Source organism: Lycium barbarum, chromosome 3 (assembly GCF_019175385.1).
Source record: "Lycium barbarum isolate Lr01 chromosome 3, ASM1917538v2, whole genome shotgun sequence".
Lineage (NCBI taxonomy): Eukaryota > Viridiplantae > Streptophyta > Magnoliopsida > Solanales > Solanaceae > Lycium > Lycium barbarum.
Window position 1 is genome coordinate 131,859,906 of NC_083339.1, and position 23,631 is coordinate 131,883,536.

At 34.6% G+C, this 23,631-nt stretch overlaps 1 protein-coding gene and 1 long non-coding RNA gene across 6 annotated transcripts; one reads left to right on the forward strand and one right to left on the reverse strand.

Annotated features, from left to right (window-relative positions):
* Positions 1-107: 107 nt before the first annotated feature.
* LOC132632588 (protein DEHYDRATION-INDUCED 19 homolog 5-like) lies at positions 108-3,606 on the reverse strand. 5 transcript variants are annotated; one of them, XR_009579441.1, is made up of 6 exons: positions 3,183-3,604; positions 1,952-2,097; positions 1,766-1,843; positions 1,435-1,673; positions 970-1,243; positions 108-606 (listed from the first exon to the last, which is right to left on the reverse strand). XR_009579441.1 is itself a non-coding variant. In XM_060348578.1 (5 exons), the coding sequence occupies exons 1-5, from the start codon at positions 3,262-3,264 to the stop codon at positions 507-509; spliced, it is 645 nt and encodes a 214-aa protein (XP_060204561.1). In that variant the 5' UTR covers positions 3,265-3,606; the 3' UTR covers positions 108-506. The 5 variants fall into 5 exon arrangements, 3 of the variants coding, with proteins under 3 accessions (XP_060204561.1, XP_060204559.1, XP_060204560.1); XR_009579440.1 differs by having other exon boundaries at positions 108-609; XM_060348578.1 differs by lacking the exon at positions 970-1,243 and having other exon boundaries at positions 3,183-3,606.
* A 13,738-nt stretch (positions 3,607-17,344) lies between these two features.
* Positions 17,345-20,120, forward strand: LOC132634197 (uncharacterized). The gene is made up of 2 exons (XR_009580073.1): positions 17,345-18,796; positions 19,724-20,120. It is a non-coding gene; the product is annotated as an uncharacterized LOC132634197 (long non-coding RNA).
* Positions 20,121-23,631: the final 3,511 nt, after the last annotated feature.

The window sequence follows — 23,631 nt, forward strand, 5'->3', positions numbered from 1 at the left end:
GAAGAATGTCAATATGTTTCTCCATCAAGACTTCACTTTCTGATTACAGCACTTGCCCCTTCACACAAACCATTTAATTTTTAAATGGTTCGATTTGCATTCAGATATAGGAGTTAATTACCTCGCATATAAATGTTATATTCAATTCGTATATGTTAAATCCTTAGCCAACTTCTGCTAAGCAGTCAATGAATAATTTATAGAACAAAAGGGAAGGAAAATAAATAACTCCGTAATCCCTACTATCTGAACTTAACCAATGTATGAACACACTTGAAAACTCCCAATATTTCACTATCATTGTCTGGATACAAATACTATCCAGTGCATTTGTGTTCATGTAAATAGTTTCTAGCCATGAATGAAGTTATAGATAATTTGAGATTTTAGCTAGTAATCCGATACTAATAGCACCTATAAGTTTCTCTGAAGCATTATTCTCATACACATATGGTCTAAAACTGTTTTCTTCGTTGGGTGGAATCCTCTGTCTGGTTATGCATGTCTTAGAAGATAGTTGAAGCAATAAGCTCTTGAATAAATGCAGCTCTTTGCCTTTTCTCTTCATACTGTTCTTCCAGAGCTGGATCACATATTGGCAGCTTGCTGCTGCAGAAGAAAAATAGATTTCTGTCAGCCTACTGTCAAAGCCATCATTAATTGCGCTACTAGTTTTCCTCTTGCCTCTTGACACTCGCTTTTTCTCTGGGATGTTCTTGTGGTTGCAGAGGGAGGGGGGCAGGGGTGCATATAGGAGAAAGGAAAAATAATTGTCTAGCTATATAATTAGACTAATTACATCCACAATCTGGACCATCAGTTGATAAATCGAGAGAGTCTCCTGCATGTCAAATTAAGCAATTTACATAGAAATAGTTTGCCACAACAATAATACCTCAGAATGGTCCATTTTGGCATTTAATTCAAGGGCTGAGGGTAGAATTCATAGGACATTTCAAGCCATGGTACCTTCGTTTCATGTTTAATGTGTCCATCACTGCCTTTTCATCACCATAGTCGTTCATCTTTTACTCACTTAAGGATTCTTTGCTACTAGTACTCCCGTGCTCTGGTTGTCTTCTTGTATGCCAAAGATGATAAGTCCAAACTTCAACATGATGGGTGCACTATAGATGGTAAACCCCAGAAAGAAGCTGAATCTACTTTGAATAGCTAGTATGCATTGGTTTCTCAAGAAGTTGACTTGCTTTGGGTTGAGTAAGAGGGACAGAACACCGGTGACCTACATAGATTCTCTGTTTATTCCAGTGACAACTAATACAGACAGGTACAATTTTTTTAGTAGGATTTGCAAGGTTGCTTACATATTATTTCACATTTAGCACTATTATACCAGTTCATTTTATGTTAAATTTGCAGGAAAGCTGAATAATTATACGCTTGCTTATCAAATGAATTTTCCTTGACTCTTACCTTTCTACATCAGGAGCAGCAGCAACACTACCAGGAGACTTATCTTGTATACCATCTTTAGGATCAGGAGTCATGCGACAGAGAAATGGCAGCAAAAGGGGATCAGGAGCAGGTTCTTGTACGTTGTAGCGACCAACCATTAAATTTGTGCAGAAGAGCGAATTTATTTCATGAGGATCCTTGCCACTTATTGCAGTAGCATTATTCCAAAAGCCTGACTTCGGGTATTTTCTCCTCCTCTGAAAAAAAAAGGTGGCAAAAGAGAGAAATTTGCATGCTGATAGATTCTAATAATCGGAAATATATGTTTTTCCTTGTGAACTATGCTTACCTTTACTGATTGTGCATGCTGCATTGTAAAATGCCCCAGAGGATCTTTACCTAAAGTTGCAGCACATATGGGACAAACCTGTTCAAGAAAAACAGTTAGTATGTTTCATTGTTCATTTTCCATTTAACACTACACATGTTCTTTAAGAAGTAACATAAGAAACCATCTTCAGTATGTCTACATTACCGCGTTTTTGAAATCAAAGCAATGCTCTTCTTGCAAATGGCTGCAAAGCACCTGCACTTCAATTTCTACATAACAGAAAGGGCAGGGGAACCAGGCTCTTACATCCTCTTCTCCTTCAGTATTATCCACATTTGAGAGAGTATCTGCTTGATTTCCAAAAGAGACCATCGTGAGCTTTGAAGTTTAGGAACTGACTTTTGAAAGCAAATAGATGGGGCATAAATAAGTGGAATAGCAAGTCATCCACCCCATGGTGATAAGTATCTTTTCCAAGTGAAAAAGGTTGAATGGCAGATTAATCCATCCATAGGGTAGATGTTGGAAGTCTGACTCATTTTTTTCATTTAATATTATATCCCAATTTCATGAAATCTTACTAAAGGCAGTGAGGAAAGAAGATGAAAAAAGCAAGGAGTTAAGCATCTGAAAACCATGTGAAGTCTAAAGAATCTTTATGGTCCTAACATCCAAACCTCATTTACCACAAATATCTTCCTTAAAGGAAAAAGCAAAGATAACTGATAAATCTAAATATATAAGCATCCTACATATTCTGATCTTCTACATCCTATGTCTTCCCGTTCTACTTTTTGCTTTATGCAACGGTAGCTTGAGAAGGGTATAACTAATTTGGAATGTTTTCTTCATTATTTTGTCTCTCTCAGTTTCCACATTTTTGCAAAACAGGTTTTCCCAACTAACATGACGCGCGTCACAAATGTTTACGAGACATAGCTCCTTTCTATCATGATATAGAGTTGTTAGTTTCTATGTCAAAACCTCCAAATTGGTTTATTTCTGCTTTCTTTTCGAGCTACTCATATAACTCATCATTTTCAGATACTATAAATTCCTACCACAAACCAATCAAGCTTTAATTGAATTTCTTTTCCAACTGACAAATCAGCTCTAGTTAAAGATATAATTGCATAATGACAAATCAAGAGTAGGAAAAGTAGAATAGAAAGATTACACTCCTAAATCTGGTAAAGGAGGGAATGGGAGTATATAAATTAGTACTCCAATTAATTAACTAAGTAACAAAAAAGGATCATCTACTTTAATCCAAAATACTCAAAAGATCATTAGACTCTGTACTTAAAACGCATGCAACAGGGGATTTAAAAGCCATTTGCAGAAATTTTAACTAACGAAAGTAACAGAAACAATAAGGTAATAAGTCCAAGAAAACTTCCTAAGACAAAAACATGTATGCAATTTGATAAAATACCATAATTGCTGAGCCTGTTTGTTTGTACAGCAGAGAGATGCCTAGCTGAATTTATTCTTGCAGCCCAAAAGTCCACATCCATTTCCAAATTTCTCTCTTTTTCTTGAAGTTATCAAAGCAGCGAAAGTCAGCTTCTTCTTCTAATAGAAGCAAAGAATAAAGGGTTCTCAGATTTTGTTCAATAAGATACCTAATCCAAACAAACAAAATATTTAGACAGAGATGGTTTCAAGATTTAAGAAGAATAAGAGGAACAAAGGAGGGTGGCTGCTTTTGTTAAGCTTAAAAAGGATAGATGATCGCAAGTTGTGTTGTACTATTTTGTATTTTAGCGGTGGAAAGTTTATATACATATATAGAGAAAGGTGAGGGTGGGGTCAGAAAATTTTGGTAAGCTTTTCTGACACACAAAAGCTAGATTAATATATTCTCGACACGTGCCCCTACTTGATGTTAAATTTTCACTGACAAAATTCTCACTGTTAACTGAACTAGGATAGCTACTGGCCAGCAGCCAGCAAGTCTCAATACTCCATAAGAATTCTAAAAAAAAAGGACAAAAAAAAGGATGATAGTATATCAATAATCTTGTAGGTGTTGTGAACGAATATGGGTACATGTGGATGCCAGGTTGGCTATCACTGTAGCAACCCCACTGGCCCAAGTTTCATTTTAGGCTATAAGTAGCCATGCTCTGTACATGAAAATGACATTCCAAAATAGTAAAAGAAAAGTAATAGTTCTACTGCTCGTTTCTCACTGTCTGTGCCTTTATAGCTTCTGAATTCTACTATTCGATTTATTTTATAATAAGTTATCGGCACGAGGCTATGCTTTTTACCCTTAAGTTAGGTTTCACGTTATTCATTTTTCACTATGTCAAACTTATCAAAACTTGAATTTGTGACACTTGACATTACCGGAAAGAATTATTTATCATGGGTAATGCTGAAATTCATCTTGACACTAAAGGTCTTGGGGATGCTATTAAACAAGGAAATAAAGCATCAAGTCAAGATAAAGTCAAGGCTATGATTTTCTTTCGTCATCATCTCGATGAAGGATTAAAAATTGAATATTTAACTGTGAAAGATCCACTTGAATTATGGAATAATTTGAAGGATCCATATGAATAGCTAAAATTGACGGTATCACCGAAAGCTCGATATGATTGGATGCATATTCGGTTTCAAGATTTTAAAATTGTAACTGGTTATAATTCTGTTATCCATCAAGTAAGTTTCGTATTAAAATTGTGTGGAGAAACTATCACTGATGAGGACTTCCTGAAGAAAACTTTTACCAGTTTTCATGCTACAACAGCAATACCATGAAAAAGGGTTCAACAAGCATGCTGATTTAATTTCATGCATACTTGTGACTAGGGCTGGGCATAAATACCGAAAATCGAAAAATCAGACCGAACTTCAAGAAACCGAAACCGAATTAGTTTGGTTCGGTGTTTGGTGTTCACCTTCAAAAAAACGAAACCGAATTAACCGAACCTAACTTTGATGAAACCGAACGAAGAACCGAAATTTATACATTACTCAAAAAAATTAAAATAGTCCAGACCCATTAAGTTTAAGCCCAAAACCCAATTGTAATAAGCTCTCTTTTGCTTTTGTATCCCTAATTTTCCACTTCAGTTGAGAAAATCAAATATCCTTAACAAATAAAGGTGACTAGGACGTGTCTTTAGGATTAATGTATGTCTTTTATATGTTTTCTTAATTATTCTTACTGTATGTATATAACACCTAGTAATCCTATATTATAGTTATGGTTTTCTGTTCTTGTGTATCCTGTTTGTTTGATTTTGATTTTAATTTGTTAGTTTTATATTTTGTTGCTTTTGAGAATATGAATTAGTGTAAATGGAATCACTTCTAATATCATATCAAAAGAACCGAATTGAAAAAACTGAAACCGAATTGAAAAAACTGAAACCGAATCGAACCAAACTTAAAAAAATCGAAACTGAAAGAACCGGACCGAACTAGTTTGGTTCGGTGTTTGGTGTCCACCTTCAAAAAATCGAAACCGAAATAGCCAAACCGAAGTTTGATAAAACCGAACCGAAGAACCGAACGCCCACCTCTACTTGTAGCTGAGCAGAATAATACTCTATTAATGAAAAATCATGAATCTCGTTCTACTAGGTTTGCTGCATTCACTGAAGGGAATGGAGCAGCAGCTTATGATAAGCTTGGTCGTGGCCATGGTCGCGGACGTGGAAAGGGGCGACATAATTATTGTCAGGAATAAACAAGAGACTAATAAGGGTTCTCAAAATAATCCTTCGAGAGGTAAAATTAATATGTGCCACCGGTGTGATATGAAAGGCCATTAGGCACGTATTTGTCGTACACCCGATCATTTTGTTAAGCTTTACCAAGCCTCCCTCAAAGGGAGAGAAAATAACGTGGAGGCACACTTGACCTTTCGAAATAATGATGATGAAGCAGATCCCTCAAACAAACATGATGATATTGAGGCAATTCTTGCTTATAAAGATGATGATTTTAACCTCTCAAATATTACTCATTTAGAAGCTGGGGACTTCTGTGATGATATTGATTGAAGAACTGGTCATCTCATTGGGGAATAGTACTATGAGAAAAGTTGTTTACTTTTATGTTTATCATTAGTTTGTTTTTTTCCAAGTGTATTTCCTAAAACGTCATGTCTTAATAGTTTCTACATTTCTAGTGCAGTTTCCTAAAGTTGTTTGTTTTCACATTTCTTATAATGTACCTTTTATTTTCTGAAGAATATGGAAATTCCCTAGTTATCAGTTGGACCCAAGATCAATTACGATGATTTATGTCTTATAGATAGTGCTACAACGCACGCTATTTTAAGAGATAAGAAATACTTCTCTTATTTGGTAATGAAAGAAGCCAATGTTAATACAATATCTGGAAGTACAAAATTAATTGAAGGCTCCGAAAAAGCTAATTTATTATTATTCAGGGGAACAAAATTGGCAATTAATGAAGCAGTCTATTGTAGTAAGTCTCAAAGAAACCTACTAAGTTTCAAAGATATTCGCCAAAATGGCTATCATATTGAGACTACAAATGATGAAAAGACTGAATATCTTTATATTACTACAATGATGTCGGTAAGAAATATGTGCTCGAAAAGTTAGCCGCCCTTTTTTTCGGATTATATTACACAAGTATTTGGTTGAAAAGCATGCCATAGTAAACCAAAAGTTTACTAACTCAAATGATTTTATTATTTGGCATGACCGGTTGAGCCATCCCGGTTCTAATATGATGCGCAGAATAATTGAGAATTCATACGGGCACTCTTTGAAGAACCAGAAGATTCTTTAATTCAAGGAATTCTCTTGTGTTGCATGTTCTCATGGAAAATTAATTACTAGACCATCAGCAATTAAAGTCGAGGTTGAATCCCCTGCATTTCTGGAACGTATACAGGGTGATATATGTGGGCCCATTCACCCACCATGTGGACCATTTAAATATTATATGATTTTAATAGATGTATCTACAAGATGGTCACATGTGTGTTTGTTATCAACTCACAATTTGACATTTGCAAGATTACTTGCTCAAATAATAAGATTAAGAGCCTGTTTAGATGGGCTTAAAAAAAGCAGCTTATATGGAACCGAAATGATATAATTGTCGACAATGTTTTTGCCTATAATGTTGCTGATGAAATAATGGAACAAAATGAGGATCATGAACCAAAATCTGTCGATGAATGTAGACAGAGAAATGATTGACCAAAATGAAAAGATGCAATTCAAGCTGAATTAGCTTCACTTGAAAAACGGGAAGTTTTCGGATCTATAATCCGAAGACCTGAAGGTGTAAAGCTAGTGGGGGTACAAATGGGTTTTTGTGCCATAACGAAATGAGAAAAATGAAGTCGTAAGATATAAAACACGACTTGTAGCACAAGGATTTTCACAAAGACCTGGCATTGATTATACGGAGACATATTCTCCTGTGGTAGATGCAATCACCTTCATCCTATAAATCTGGCAGTTCATAAAAAACTTGATATGCATTTGATGGATGTTGTCGCAGCCTATTTATATGGCTCATTGGACAATGATCTCTTTATGAAAGTCCCTGAAGGATTCAAAATGCCTGAAACATATAAAGATTCCCGGAAAAATTATTCAATAAAGCTTCAGAAATCTTTATACGGATTAAAACAATCAAGGGCGCATGTGGTATAATCGTCTTAACGAATACCTATTAAAAAAGGCTATAAAAATGACCCAATTTATCCTTGTGTCTTCATGAAAAAGGTCTGGATCAGAATTTGTTATAATAGTCATATGCCCATATATGTTGATGACTTGAATGTTACTGGAATTCCTGAAGAGCTTCCAAAGGCAGTAGAATGTTTGAAAAAGGAATTTGAAATAAAAGACCTTGGAAAAATGAAGTTCTATCTTGGTCTACAAATTGAGCATTTTACAAATGGAATGTTGCCCATCAATTAACATATACTGAAAATATTTAAAGAGATTTTACATGGATAAAGCACATCCATTGAGTACCCCATTGGTTGTGAGATCACTTGAGACCAATAAAGATCCATTTCGACCTTATGAAAATGATAAAGAACTTGTTGGTGCTGAAGTACCATATCTCAGTGCAATTGGGGCATTAATGTATCTTGCCAGTAATTCTCGACCAGATATAGCTTTCTCTGTAAGCTTCTTAGCAAGATTTAGTTCTTCTCCAACACTGGAATGGCATTAAGTATATATTCAGATACCTCTGAGGGACCATTCATATGGGTCTGTTTTATTCAAAAGAATCCAATTCACAACTAATTGGTTATGCAGATGCAGGATATTTATCTGATCCACATAAAAGTCGATCCCAGACAGGTTATTTATTTACATGTGGAGGTACGGTTATATCATGGCGTTCAACAAAACAAACTATGGTTGCTACTTCTTCAAATCATGCAGAGATAATAGCCATTCACGAAGCAAGTCGAGAATGTGTTTGGTTGAGATCAATAACTCAACATATTCAGGATACATGTGGTCTTTCATTGGAGAGGAATATTCCTACAACATTATACGAAGACAATGATGCATGTATAGCTCAACTAAGAGGAGGCTACATTAAAGGAGACAGAACAAAACATATTTCATCAAAAAAAAAAAAAAATTACTCATGATCTTCAAAAGAAGGGTGGAATAGGTGTTCAACAAGTTCGCTCAAGTGATAACTTAGCAGATATGTTCACTAAGGCATTGCCAACCTCTTTTTTTTTTTTTTTTTCATCGGAGGGAGTACTCCTCACTAAGGCATTACTAGTAAATTACGTTTTGTACTTTTTTTTTGTGGTAAGGTTTTTAATGAGGCAGCAAGCAATGCGTATTACAAATAAATATATGTATACTGTTCTTTCAGTAGAATTTTTAATTTACATGGATATCCAAGGGAGAGTGTTGTGAACAAATATGGATGTCATGTTGGCTATCACTGTAGCAACTCCTCTAGCCCAAGTTTCATTAGGTTATAAATTGCCATGCTCTGTAAATGAAAATGGCATCCCAAAATAGTAAAAGAAAAGTAATAGCACTACTGCTCGTTTCTCTCGCTCTTTGTGCCTTTATTGTTTCTTAATTCTAGTACTCAGTTTTATTTTATAACAATAGGCATGTTATTGACAAATGACTCTTTACATTTTTAGCTAGCCGACTGAAAAAAGATTCACTGTCTAGGCATAATAGATTGCAGTGATGGCTGATGGAATATAATTTTTTTTACTGTGTACTTTGTTGGGTTGCTGTGTAGCGTAAAAATCGTTAACATACAAATGTAATTGTTGACTCACAAATAGTACGTAGGAGCAACAACCAATATGATTACCTCCCTAAGTATTGCAAGGAATGTAAATTACAGGGACATGATGAATATGATTGTAGAATTATAAATCCAGAGCGTGTTCAGTATGACAATGAAAGGGAGGAAATGCCAAAGGAGAATGGCAAGACAAAACCTCATAAAAGCTCTGATGAAGTGCACAATAGTAAGGAAAGCAATAAAGATCTCCAAGAGGATAAAGAAATTGAAGCAAAAAATGCCAAGAGATTACAAGCAGAGGAACAACATAATAAAAAGCAGACTAATGACAAAGGCAAACAAAAGCAAGAGGATGGAAACCAACAAGGATATGAAGGGAAAAAGAATTATGGAAAATACAATTATAGAGGATACAATAATTTATACAATTATTCTGCTAGAGTGTTGGCAGGTGGAAGAGTGTTAGGAAATTCGGGAAATTGGAATCCCATCAAAGACAACAGAAACTTCAATGCTGAGAAGGGAAGTGCAAATCATAGCAAACAGAAAGAGACAACAGCCACTGCTACATGCAACAAATTTAACACTTTGGTGGACTTGGAGGAGGAACAAGAAAAACAAAATGAAACACAAGAAGGAAGCACACATAGTAGTAATCCTGTTAAAGAGACAGCTAGGCCATGGGTGGATGCTGCCTTTGGGAAACAAACAGAAAATAACAAAGTTATGAAAGAGCAGGGAAAGATAGATAGCAGACAAGAGCAAGATAATAAGAATGAGAAAGGGGTAGGGGATAATCAGTCAGAGGAGATAGCCATACAAGATTCAGAAAGAACAATTACAGATATCGTGGAAAATGATAACAAAAAAGAAGATGATAACAAACAGATTACTGAAGGCCAAGACGTACTTCAACCCATAGAAGTACATGACAGTGTTAATTCAAGCTCATATCAGCAAGTGGAATCAGCTAGACAACAAGTGGATCAAATGAAGGACTTACCGGAAGAGCCTCCTCATACAAACAATATGGGTGAAGGAGATACAACATCATCTGCAAATAAGGAACAAAATAATGAAAGGGAAACACAGGCAAGGGATCAGAGAGATCAAAACAACAGAGATACAGCCAATTTCAGGAAATCATAAGTATCAACTGGTAGCCAAAGAGCATGAAAACACAACACAAGAAGAAGTGAATCAGAATAAAATAGATATTGGAGAGGAGCAAGCAGGTGAAACTATTAGTTCTGATTTAATGGAGGGCAACAATAAAGGAGATATTTCCCCTAAACACTTGACAAAAACTAAAAAAGGTCACAAGCCAAGAGATAAAAGTGTTCCTCCCAAGACAGTGAGAGGAGTACAAACAAGGATGGCATGTTCTAAAGGAGTTTCTCAATGAATAGCTCATTAATATGGAATATAAGGTCTGTAAACACTCAACAAGCCTTTGAGAGGGTAGTACTATTGCATAGACAGAAACATTTTAATTATGTTGCCTTACTAGAGCCTTTCCAGCATGTTAGACATATTGACATGTACAAATTGTGGTTAAATATGGGGACATCATGGCATAATGTGAATGGGAAGATTTGGATTTTTGTGGATGCAGAAATTCAAGTAGAAATAATGAGAGATACAGAACAACTGTTATCCTGTAGATTCACTCATTTGGGTGATGGGCAAGAGTTGGTGCTTACAGTTGTTTATGCGAGTACTGATAGAAGTGGGAGAATAGCTCTATGGGAGGATCTATATGACATGTCTTCACACATCACCATCCCATGGCTTGTGGGTGGGGATTTTAATGTCATTACAGATGACATTGAGAAATTTGGGGGTCTTCCTGTACAGTTTGCAGAAACAGAGGATTTTAGACAATGTATAGACATTTGCCAACTGATGGATCTTGGTTTTACTGGAAGTATGTTCACATGGTGGAATGGGAGATCGGATGAGGCTTGTATATTTAAAAGACTGGACAGATGTTTGGGAAATCAGGCTCTGCAGAATTGTTTTCCTAATTTGGAGGTAGATCATCTCATTAAACAAGGTTCTGACCACTCCCCCTTGCTGGTAAATATGAGAGCAGATAGTAGACCAATTAGGAAATATTTCAGGTTTCTTAATTTTTGGGTGGAGCATGAATCTTTTCTAGATGTAATCAAAGAAAATTGGGTGGAATCTTATGGCTCAGACCCCTTCTTTAACTTTCATAATAAGTTAAAAAAGGTGGGAAGAGCTCTCTCTAAGTGGAGTAGGGACACTTATGGTGATATCTTCAAGCAAATTGCAACTCTGGAGGAAGTGGTGCAGGTGCATGAGCAAGAATTTGAACAGAATCCTACAGGGCTTAACAGGGAAATGCTACAAAGGGTACAAGCTGATCTGATCAGGTTTTATGCTATTGAAGAAAAATTTTAGAGACAAAAAGCAGGGATGCTGTGGTTTGAGGATGGAGATAGGAACACAAAATTCTTTCATGCTAATGTCAATGGAAAGAGAAGAAAGCTACAATTACAGAGAATTCAAGATCATACAGGTACATGGCTGGACACTGAAGAGGAGATTGCACAGGAAGCAATCAAATTTTTCTCAGACCAATTCAAAGAGGAAAATATCCTTACAGATTTCTCTATGCTTGATAAGATTCCTAAAATGGTTACAGAAGAACAAAATCAACAACTCTATGAAATGCCAGATGAAGCAGAGGTGAAAAGAGCAGTTTTTGGTTTAAATGGAGACAGTGCAGGGGGTCCTGATGGTTTCACAGGAAGATTTTTCTAAGCTTGTTGGGAAATTATTGCAAATGACTTGGTGACCATGGTGAGATCATTCTTCTGTGGGCATGAACTCCCAAGGTATGTAACTTGTACCAATTTGGTTTTGATACCAAAGAAGAAAGAAATTAATACATTTTCTGATATGATTCCAATCAGCTTGAGTAACATCACTAGCAAAGTTATTTCAAGAATCATTCATGAAAGACTGATATATCTGCTACCTGAGATCATTTCACCTCAGCAATCAGGATTTGTTAAAGGCAGGAGTATTGTAGAAAACATTCTGTTGGCTCAGGAAATTGTACATGATATTAGGATTAGAGGAAAGCCTGCAAATGTTGTCATTAAGCTTGACATGGAAAAGGCTTATGACAGAGTATCATGGTTATTTCTAACTAAAGTCCTGAGGAGAATGGGGTTCGGTGAATTTACTATTGATCTGGTGTTTAGAGTTATCTCAAATAATTGGTATTCCATTCTAATTAATGGGCAACCTCATGGATTCTTCAAATCATCTAGAGGAGTAAAGCAAGGAGATCCACTGTCCCCTACTTTATTCATTTTGGCTGCAGAATGTTTGTCTAGGGCTCTCAATACACTGCATACTGAGGATGAGTACAAGGAATATGGGATGCCAAAATGGAGTCCATATGTCAATCATTTGGCATATGCAGATGATACTATCATTTTCACCTCTGCTAATGAACAGTCTATGAGATTAGTGATGAAGACTTTGAGTAATTATGAGAAGGTGAGTGGTCAGAAGATCAACAAGCAGAAAAGTGCTGTTTATATGCATCATTTGACATCTCATAACATTAAGGAGCTGGTATTTTCTGTCACCCAGATTCCTAAAAAGGATTTTCCATTCACATATTTGGGTGTACCAATCTACTATGGGAGAAGAAGGAACATTCACTACAAGGAGATAATAGAAAAGATTCAGAATAGACTGAGCTCATGGACTGGTAAGCTGTTATCTATTGGAGGAAGGACAACACTGATTAAACATGTTTTACAGAGCATGCCTATACACCTACTATCCGCTTGTGACCCTCCTAGTGCTATACTTGCTCAAATTCATAGATTGTTTGCTAAGTTCTTTTGGAGCAACTCTGTGGGAAATTCAAGTAAGCACTGGGCAACTTGGACAACCTTATGTCACCCACAAGAAGAAGGTGGCATGGGGTTTAGAAGCCTACAAGATATATCTAAAGCCCTCTTTGCTAAACTATGGTGGAACATGAGAACCAAACAATCCTTATGGAGAACTTTCATGAGTAATAAGTACTTAAAGAAGTTTCATGCTGTGATAGCCCCTAGCGGATCAGGTACTTATGTGTGGAAGAAGATGATTAAATACCGAGATGAGATGGAACATGAGATATAGTGGAAGCTTCAACAAGGTAATTCTTATTTTTGGTTTGATAATTGGACAGGACTGGGAGCCCTATACCATATTACTCCATCAGATTTTGAGTGTGATCCCACAATCATCCTTGTAAAAGAAACTGCAGAAGTGGGGCAATAGGATGAACAGTTGCTAAGAAGAATCCTTCCTGAGGATCTAGCAGACCATATTGTACAGCACATTAATCCACCAAATGAAAATGGCCAAGCAGATAAGGCTTTCTGGAAATTAGATTCGAGGGGGAAATTCACAGTTGGGTCTGCATTTCAATTGCTCAGACAAAGAAAAGACCCCAGTAATTTGTATAAGCAGATGTGGATCAAAGGACTACCAATAAAGATATCTTTTTTTATGTGGAGATTTTGGAAGTTCAAGCTACCATTGGATGATAAGTTGAAGAAATGGGGACACCAATTCCCTTCCAGATGCTATTGTTGTCAACATCCAAAAGTGGAAGATACCTCCCATGTCTTTTTACACTCACCAACAGCTCAAGCCATCTGGAAGTATTTTTGTGGACCAGTGGGAATAAATACTGAGAATTTGCAAGTTACCCAAATAATTAACAGATGGTGGGATATGCCTAGTAGACTACATGCCAAATGCATCAACCAAGCTGTCCCTGCTATTATTATTTGGGAACTTTGGAAGAGGAGAAACACTATGAGACATGAAGGGAAGGTGTCAATCACAAAACTCATTTACCAGGTGATGCATACTTTGATTCAATTCATGAAGGTGAGAAGGAGAAATTTTAGGTATGCACCATATAATTGGAGTGTGATTGTTGAGGTATTACAGAGATATTCTCCAAAGATAAGAGTAACACCAGTGACTTGGAGAACTCCAGATATTGGATGGATAAAAGTCAATACTGATGGAGCCTCAAGAGGAAACCCGGGTAGGAGTTCATGGGCCTTTTGTGTAAGGGATGAAAGGGGAGATGTGATACAAGCACAGGCCAGAGAAATAGAGGATCTTCAAAGCACCAACACCGAGGCAGAGGCCCTAGCCATTTTACAGGCTCTCAGGTATTTAAAAGACAGTCAATGGGATCAAATAAGGATAGAGACAGATTCACTTTTGCTGAAGAACTCTATTCAAAGGACATGGGAAATTCCTTGGCAAATCATTACTATGGTGGAAGAAATTTGGAGAATAAGTGAGGAAAAAGTGGTGGTGATAGAGCATATTTATAGGGAAGGAAACAAATTAGCAGATCACTTGGCTAATTTAGCTTTGGACACAGGGGACATACAATTCAATTCCTTTCATGACATGGAGAGCCACTGTAAAAGAATTGTGAACAGTGACAAATTACAGCTGCCCTGTCTAAGAATTAGATCATGTTAAGGAGACTGAATATAGGGGGAAGGTGGGAGAAAAGGAGGTCCTCACACTCAAATCCTTTGGGAGGAGAATGTGAAGGATTTGGTTTACACTAACTGTTTGCTAATGGTTGCAGGTACACAAACTAACATAAATGGAGGATTTTAATTCAACAGGTACCACAGAACAACCACACTGAAGGAATACCAACAAGCAGCGAAACACAGTGTAATCAGGATGTTGAGAAGTTTTACCAGCATAAATTGCAACTGGTTGGAGGCACTTTTGACAAATGACATGAAGTGGAATTACTGCTCCAAATGATTGAGCACATGGAACACAACAGACCTCTTGAGTACACATGGACATACAGTTTCTATTTAGTGGTTGTTTCTTAGTTGGTGGTATTAGCACCCCGGGATGCTCATCCTACTGAGAACTGGTCATTAGTTAGAAAATGTACTGCCTTGGTGCATATAGAGGGCCAAATATAGAGCATGTGAGATATAGAAACAGAAGTTCTTTATGGAGCAATTATTTCAAATTTCATTCTATTAGTAATTTTTTAACAATTTGTAATATCAAATTAAGACAAGTTATAAGTCTTAATTTGATCATTAGTTTAAATTTTGTATTTTCATTAGCCTTTTGGCTAGAGTTGTACAAACTTCTAGATTTTTTGATAAAATTTATAAAATTAGCCCTAGGCCAAAAGCCTAGTGGACTTTTATTAAAAAAAAAAAAAAAAGGTCGTGATCAGATACAGTAATTATTAATTAACCAGCTAAAATATAAAAGCTTAAGTAATTAAGGAATAAATAACGTAGCATACCTAAAAGGTTGATGACGAAAATAATAGTAGTTAGGTAAATATATGGTAGCAAATGGGGAAGTAATTAATAACACCTGGCATAAATATACTTTATTGTCAAGGATAGCGACTAAGAGCCCGTTTGGATTGGCTTATAAGTTGGCTTATAAGCTGTTTTCAGCTTTTTTGAGTGTTTGACTGGCCAGCTTAAAGTTATTTTATGCTTAAAATAAGCTCAAAAAAATAATTGAACCCATTTGACTTAGTTTATCTAAAGCAGCTTATAAGCTGAAAACAGCTTATAAGCCAAAAAAAATAAGTTGGACTACCCCAACTTATTTTTTTCAGCTTATAAGCTACAAACAGCTTTAAGCTGTAAGCCAATCCAAACGGGCTCTAAGTGATTATTGTCCCTTAAATAATTAACATAAGGACGGTGCAGAGTGCCGACATGACCCAACAATCACTCATAAATTCATTAAATAGGTCCTTTCTTTTCTGCTACTTGTGGTGGGTTAGGTGTGCGAAAAGAGAGTGAGTTTTTTTCTTTTTAAAAAAAGGTCCCCCTTCCCCAAGAAAAAAAAGAACCAGTGTTAATGAGTCGAATAAAATTGTAAAACTGCATTCTCTTTATTTGTCCACAACATTCCCAGTAGGCAAATTCTTGAATCATTTTCAGTCAAAACACATTTTATAACATCCTTGTGGTTGCCATGGCGACCAAATCATTCGGGCCAGCTTGTCCACTAGGTAAGTTAGGCAATTCTCTATGGGCCCCATATTTTTCAATATATATATATATATATATATATATATATATATATATATATATATATATAATTTTTATTTTTTCTTCAGACCCCACCTGATAGAATTATACTGGGTATGGTGTTGCTGTAGTGGTTTAGAAGAAAAAAATCATATTAATCTATATATAATATAAAGCTAGGCATAGACAAGGTGAGGTGATATCTCTTTATGTCCTTCATTGATATTTATTTTTTTTTCTCAAATTTTTGACCTTTTTCTATTATATTTCCCTCAAAATATTTGCTGAAAATTAAAATCACTCCATTAATAAGCCTATAATTATACAGATTAATTTGTATTAAATCTATTAGTAAAGGCCAAAAAACTTTTCCTCTCCCCACTAAGTAGGGGTGTACATGGACCGGGTTGGTTCGGATTTCTTAAACACCAAACCAAATCAATTGCGTTGGGTTTTTAAATTTATATACCAAACCAAACTAATAAAATTCGGGTTTTTCGACCTCGGGTTTTCTCGGGTTATTCGGTTTTCTCAGGTTATTTGGATTATTTTTGGAATAGTCTTGATACAAAATATATAACTTTTACTTCAAATATTTCTTTAGTCCTAGTAAGATACAACTATGTAATTAAAGTGTTTCATAAGAAAATAACACAAAATGTGAGAAGAGTGATGACATTTTATTAAAATATTCAACAAAAGATAATAAAATCGGTTAAAATAAATATTGCTAATTAATAAGCCATAAAGAAAATGACCATAATCTAAAAATACTAAGTCATCCTAAAATAAATACGGCTAATAAGTATTAATTACATGACAAGAAAAAAAAAACTTAAGTAATGTATTTTCACTCTCTAAACTAATTATGCAAAACTAAAGGAGATATATCGTACATTATTGTCATTCCTAGTGATAAATTGAATTTCTTTTGTTAGTATTAGTGTTGAGTTGGTTTTGGTTTGGACTTTATATGAATTAATAACATCCATAGGATATAAAATGTTACATCCTATATTTTCATACATTGGGACGTTTTAAACTAAAAGTGACAAGTTAAAGACAAGACTATCTTAAGATACGAAGTAGAAATTTTAACTTCCGGTTTCGTTTCGAATCACAATTTGTCTACAATTTTCGTTTGGCATGGAAGTGTTAATGGAAAATTGGGATTAAAATAATCACACTTGGATTAATAAGTGGGATTGGGAAGACAAAAAAAAAAAAAAAAAAGCCCACTTTTAGGCCATGCTTGGCCGTGCATTTCAATGCCTTGGTCAAGGAATCTTGACCCAAAATTAGTGTGATCCACATGTCCAAGGCATGGAGGGGACAAAGAGACAAAAAAAATCTGTCCACTCCACACTTTCACAACTCATTACAACATTCCAAAGTGTAGAACACTTAGAGAGAGAAAGAGAGACTCACGACTAGAGCTAGCCGAAAATGGTGAAGAAAAATTGATCCAAAAATTTCAATTTCTCAAGCAATTTAACTCCATTGAAGGTATATTAACGTGCAGCATCCATTGATATAGCAAGAACAAGTGTTAAAAAAAAAAAATCAAGAAGTGAAAGTGAAGGCTAGCCGATTGAAGTGTAGTTACAAGGTAAGAGTTGATAATTTTTTTCATGTGTTGTATGACGATTTGAATGTATAGTTCATGCATGTTGTTGTTGGATTGTTGTTGTAGTTGAAGTAAAGAGTTAGCCGTGAGTGAGGTGAAGTCATGATTGATTTCATTTTGCATGTATTGTTGATGAATTGAATATGTATCAACATAGGCAAATGAACAAAGATTTGTAGAAGTTTGGTTGTGATGTTGTATGTTGGATATGGGACTGTTTTTTTTCTTGAAATGAAAATGAGCCGTGAGTTGAAGGTTCTAATGAAGTCATGCTTTATCTTCTTGAACATGTATTGGAAATGGATTGAATGTATTGTAGTTGGATAAACGGATGAAAATCACGAAATTGTGGGAAGGGTGTTGTAGCCGTGTAAAAAGGGACTGTTTTAGGGGAGATTTAGGGACTGTTTTGTGTCACATTTGGATTGTTGTTGTTATGGACATTGTGGTGTATTGTATGCATGTTGAATATGTGAATTGAGGTGTTAAAGAAATGAATTATGATGAAGTGTATAGGCAGTCCAAAACTGTGGACAGTTTTGATGTTAGAAGTGAATTTGTGTGTGTTGAATGTTGATTCTTGTTGCAAACGTTTAGTGAAAGTAAAGTGCATTGATTCAAGCTGAAACTGAAATGATGGTGGGCTGTTATAAGAATGGAAATGATGCTAAAACAGTTCCAAAAATCATGAAAGTAATATCATTAAACGTGTTGTTGTTGTTGCAAGTTAAAACTGGAAAATTGCTAAGTGAGAATGGAAATGCTATGTGTGTTGTTTAGCCATGTGTATGAAACAGTTTTGAATGGTGTATGGACTGCCCAAGTTCCCTAAGTCATGTTTAAACAAGTCTTGATTAATATATGAAAGAACGATTAGCAATGTTAGCTTGTAACGCTAGTTGGTTTGAATGCGAACGAAACGTCGTTTAATTGTTAGAAAGGAATTGTGAGTGTCACAATACGTATTGAATGCCCTTGTAGACTAATTGTAGTTCTTCACATCTTGATATAGGATAAGTGTTTTTGGGCAGCAAGTACAAGTTAGAATACAACTAAACGCAAAAGGTATGTAAAGCCTATTCCTTCTTCTTTTGGCATGTCCTAGACGTAAGTGTGAAACGATATGAACCTTGGGGTAGATTCTATTCTCTAGTTTCATGTATGACTTATGATTCTATATTTCATTAAGGTTATTGTCATGTGCCTACAAAATGTTTGACTAATGAATAATGCATGAAAGTTCCTATACTTAAAGAATTGCACAACTAGAGACATACTTGACTTTCAAAAGCTATACCATGTTGAAGCGATATACGTACATGAAATCTGAAACGTTTCTTGTAATAGTTTGTATGAGACTTAAGATGAACTGAATATGAATATTATTTTTACACTTTAGAGCTGGTTAGTTGCTTATCCACTGAGTCTCAAAAAGATGAATTGCATATATGTGGTTGCTATTTATTCTGCTCGTGCTTACCGCTATATCCTTCACTGAGTCCCGGGCCAGGACACGTTCTCGTGCGCATATTTACTATATTAATCACCGAGTCCCTCACTAGAGGGCCGGGACACGTTATATATATATATGTATATGATGATATGATGACATGATGATATGGAGATGGTGGCCAGGAGGGCATATTCCCTATTACCGAGTCCCTTATTAAAGGGCCGAGACACGTCTATGTTTATGTTTATGATGCTATGATTTTAATTACCGAGTCCCTCATTAAAGGGTCGGGACACGTTATATATGTTATATACAGAATGATTTTGCAACTTTGATTACAAAACTCTATAACGATATTGATATGAGAATGATACAGATGAAATATGTCCAAAGGCAAGTTTTATGAATTTCTGATTGCTGCATTGGCTCCTACATACTTTGTCTCCTTATGAGTCTATTACTACATTTCATGCTTTACATGCTCAGTACATATTCCGTACTGACCCCCTTTCTTCGGGGGGCTGCGTTCATGCCCGCAGGTACAGACGCTCGTTTCGGAGATCCGCCAGCTTAGGACACTATTTCAGCTATTTTGGACTGCTCCTTTGTTCCGGAGCTAGCTTGTGGTATAACTCCCTTATGTTGTATTTGTAGGTGTTTATTTGGGTATGGCGGGGCCCTGTCCCGCCACATAATACGGTCATTACTCTTAGAGGTCTGTGGACATCGGTGTGGGTCTGTTTGTAGTTGTTGATGCGTTTTATGTCTATGACTTATGTTTGGGGCGTACCCATTCGTAATGGCAGCCTTGTCGGCTCGCACATGTATATGTTGTTTTGTTGGCCCTGTGTGGCCTTTGTTGGAATTTGCTGTGTACAGGGTTATTTTGGATAGTTCGAAAAACAAAGGAAACTCTGCCGAAATTTTCTTTGAAAATCTTATAAATTTGAAACACCGCCTTGTCGGCTTCTGTTATATACCTGGATGTGTTTGATATAATCTAAGGCAGCGTTTGATATTTGTATCAGTATAAGTCATCTGTTTGCCGCCCGGATTTGTGATTGTGTTCGGGTGCCCAATTCGGGCACTTGTCACGGCCCACGGGGTTGGGTCGTGACATAAAACCTATTCACATTCAAAATTCTAATTTCAAGCTTGAATAATATGATAATAGATGAAAAACTATGAAAAAAATTAATATTTATAAATTACATTACATATAAATATTTTTATGTATAAAATATTTTAAAAATTGAATACATGTAATGTCGGGTTGGTTTGGTTCCGTTTGAATTTTTTTAGCTAAAATCAAACCAAACCAATTATGGTCGGTTTTTTTTTTCAACACCAACTCAAGTCAAACCAAACCACTAATCGGATTTTTTTATCGGTTTATCGATTTGATGCGGTTTGTCGGTTTACTTTATACACCCCTACCACTAAGCCTGACTCCTAAGTTTCTTTGTTCTTTGTTTTGTTATTTAAAGAGCAGATCAACTTCTCTTAGAGCCTGTTTGGAAAGCCACCTGGTAATTGGAATTGGTGTAATTACTGCCCTAGTAATTACACAGCCTTGTAATTACACAGTATTGCAATTACAATGACCTGTTTGTTTGTCATAATATAATTACAGTGTAATTACAAGTGTGTTGTTTGGTTGCACAAGTGTAATTATACAGTTAGTTTAATTTAAAAATAATATTTGATTATAAAAAAATTAAAATTAATATTTAAAAAATATATGCCTTTATAAATGATATTAAATTAGTTATTTAATAATACATTGTTTCTTGAAAATATGTCAATTAATAATCATATATTTGTAACTAATATTGTAAAAAATAATTGATATATAATTTCAAAATAATAATATTTTTATTTTAATTTATTATAAAACTTAAAAGCATACCTTTTTTGTAAGAACATCATGGGATTGGATGTTTGACAAAAAAAAAAAGAATATTTATAAATATAATGTCATAACATTATTCAAATGTTTGACAAAATTCTATCAACTGTAAGTGAAAAATAAACAACATGCAATGTGAAATAACAAGTCAATAGTACTAAAGCAAATATTTTTAAAATCGAAAATATAACCCAAATTCAAAATCCAAAAGAAAAAAATTTAACATAATACTCTTATGTCAAATTCCAACGTTACATAAGTAAATTTCAACGTAACATAAGCAAATACTCCTATAATTCAAAAGAAAGGGAAAACATAAGTCTATAACCTCATTCACAACGAAATTCTATTTTAATAACGTCACTTATTACATGCCAAGTTTGTTAATGACTCATTCTTTCTAATATTAAGAGATGTAGTTTCAAAAATTAGAATGTTAACACCGTTATGCTAAATGAATAAAATAAAAAACTAAAAAAAATACGAGAAATTATATGAAACCACAAGAAGTAAAGGTTGAGAATGAGAAGAAAGGAAATGAAATATAAATACTATAAAAATAAAAATATATTTTAAAAAATAATTAAAAAGTAAAAATAAAAAATAAATCAAAATAATAGAAATAAAAAATAAATCAGAAAAGAGAAGAAACAAAATAAAAAAGAAATTAAATAAGAAAAGAAATTAAAATAAAATTAAAAGAAATAAATTAAAAGGTAATCCTGTAATTACAGGGTGTAATTACATTCAATTCTCAGCCCCCCCCCCCCCCCCCCCCCTTGAGAATTGGAGAGTGTAATTACACCCTCTCAATTACACCCAATTCCCACCTAACTGTGTAATTACCTGGTCAAACAAACAGACCAAACTGTGTAATTACACACAATTACACCCATTTCCAGTTACTTGGGTGGCTTTCCAAACAGGCCCTTATGTCCCGAAAGTGTCCAAAATTTATACGTTTAACATCTTAATATGTTGTCCCTTGAATCATCTAACCTCATTCATGGTGAGAATTCTCAACTTTTCTGTTACTTTTTTCATGTTAAGGATTTCTTATTTTTCCAAATGTATAAGGAATCAATATTCTTCTTCTAAATTTTTTGTAGTTTCATTTACTTATTAATATATCTTATTTAAGTAACATGAAACACTTTATTTATGTATCTCTGTATGTTATATAAAGTTTTTCGTATAGAAGGTGATGTGTCAGCTCTTTTGAGCCAAGAGTCTTATCAATCTCTTTATATCTGTGTGTCATATAAAGTTTCTTAGAATATATTGTTGTAACGAGGGAACGAAATGAAAAGTTTTGAAGCCAACAAAGAGTTTTCACAGACGAAAATAACCGAAATCATATTATGAGAGTTAATGTTCTTTGATATACTTTGTTCTCTCCTTTTTCTTTATTCATATATATATTTTTGTGAATTGAATGATCACCTGATCACCTAACTTTGCAGGTTGTTATAGATTTATATTGTGTAAAACGATATTGCTCATGCCATATTGTTACAATGGAATTCCTCCACAAAATCATCCACTTTCACGGATGTCGAAACATGATGTTCCACAACGCAGATTAATTGGCCTAAGAAATATTTTAACAAAAGGTAGAAGCTGGATTAATATTTTTAAGGTTTTTTTTTTTTTTTTTTGCCTTGTGTCATGATCAATGATATGAATGTTGTAGGAGCTTCTACGATTAGACTCATACTGTTTGTGTCTTTTGGATCTTTTAATAAGATATTGTATTAGGTTTTGTGTAATACAAGAGGAACAAAATATATTTCTTTTCATCATCTCATTTCTCAGCTTCCTTTTGGTATGAATATGAATTGCATTATGTAAACCTCTTAAATTATTGGCAGTTTTACCTAAATTTGAGGTAGCAATTATCTTATAGTATTAAAGAGAGAGCACATATACGAAATGTACGATTGATTTCGAAGCTTCAAAAATTGTGCTCTCAACACTATTTTAAGGACCAAAAGGGAAAAAAAAAGAGCTTTTAATTTTAATTCCGGTACTTTTTTTTAAGAGTTTTTAATTTTAATTCCCCTGCCCATTACACTTTAGAAGATAATTAAATATTCACAATTAAGAGTTTAATTTAAATTCCCCTGCCCATTACGCTTTAGAAGATAATTAAATATTCACAATCGATAGAAATTTGATTCGTTTTAGAAATTAATTAAATTTTCACTGTTTGTAAAATTTAGAAAATTCATTAGAGATACAAAAAATCGAAGCGATAGCCAATAAGGTGAGATGGTGCATATTTTATTTTTAATTTTCATCTTTGTTTACCTTATTAAAAGTATCTCAAAAGTTTCTAAAATAAGTATTAATAATTTATTACAATAACAATTGTTATTTTTGAACAACAATTATACAGAAATAGAAGATGGGAAGCTTATGTAAGACCAAAAATCTTTATGTGTAACGTTTGCTTATGAGTTATTAGCTATAAATATTATATTATTTTTATAATTAATATATTGTTTATGAACAACCCTTAAATAAGAATGAACAACA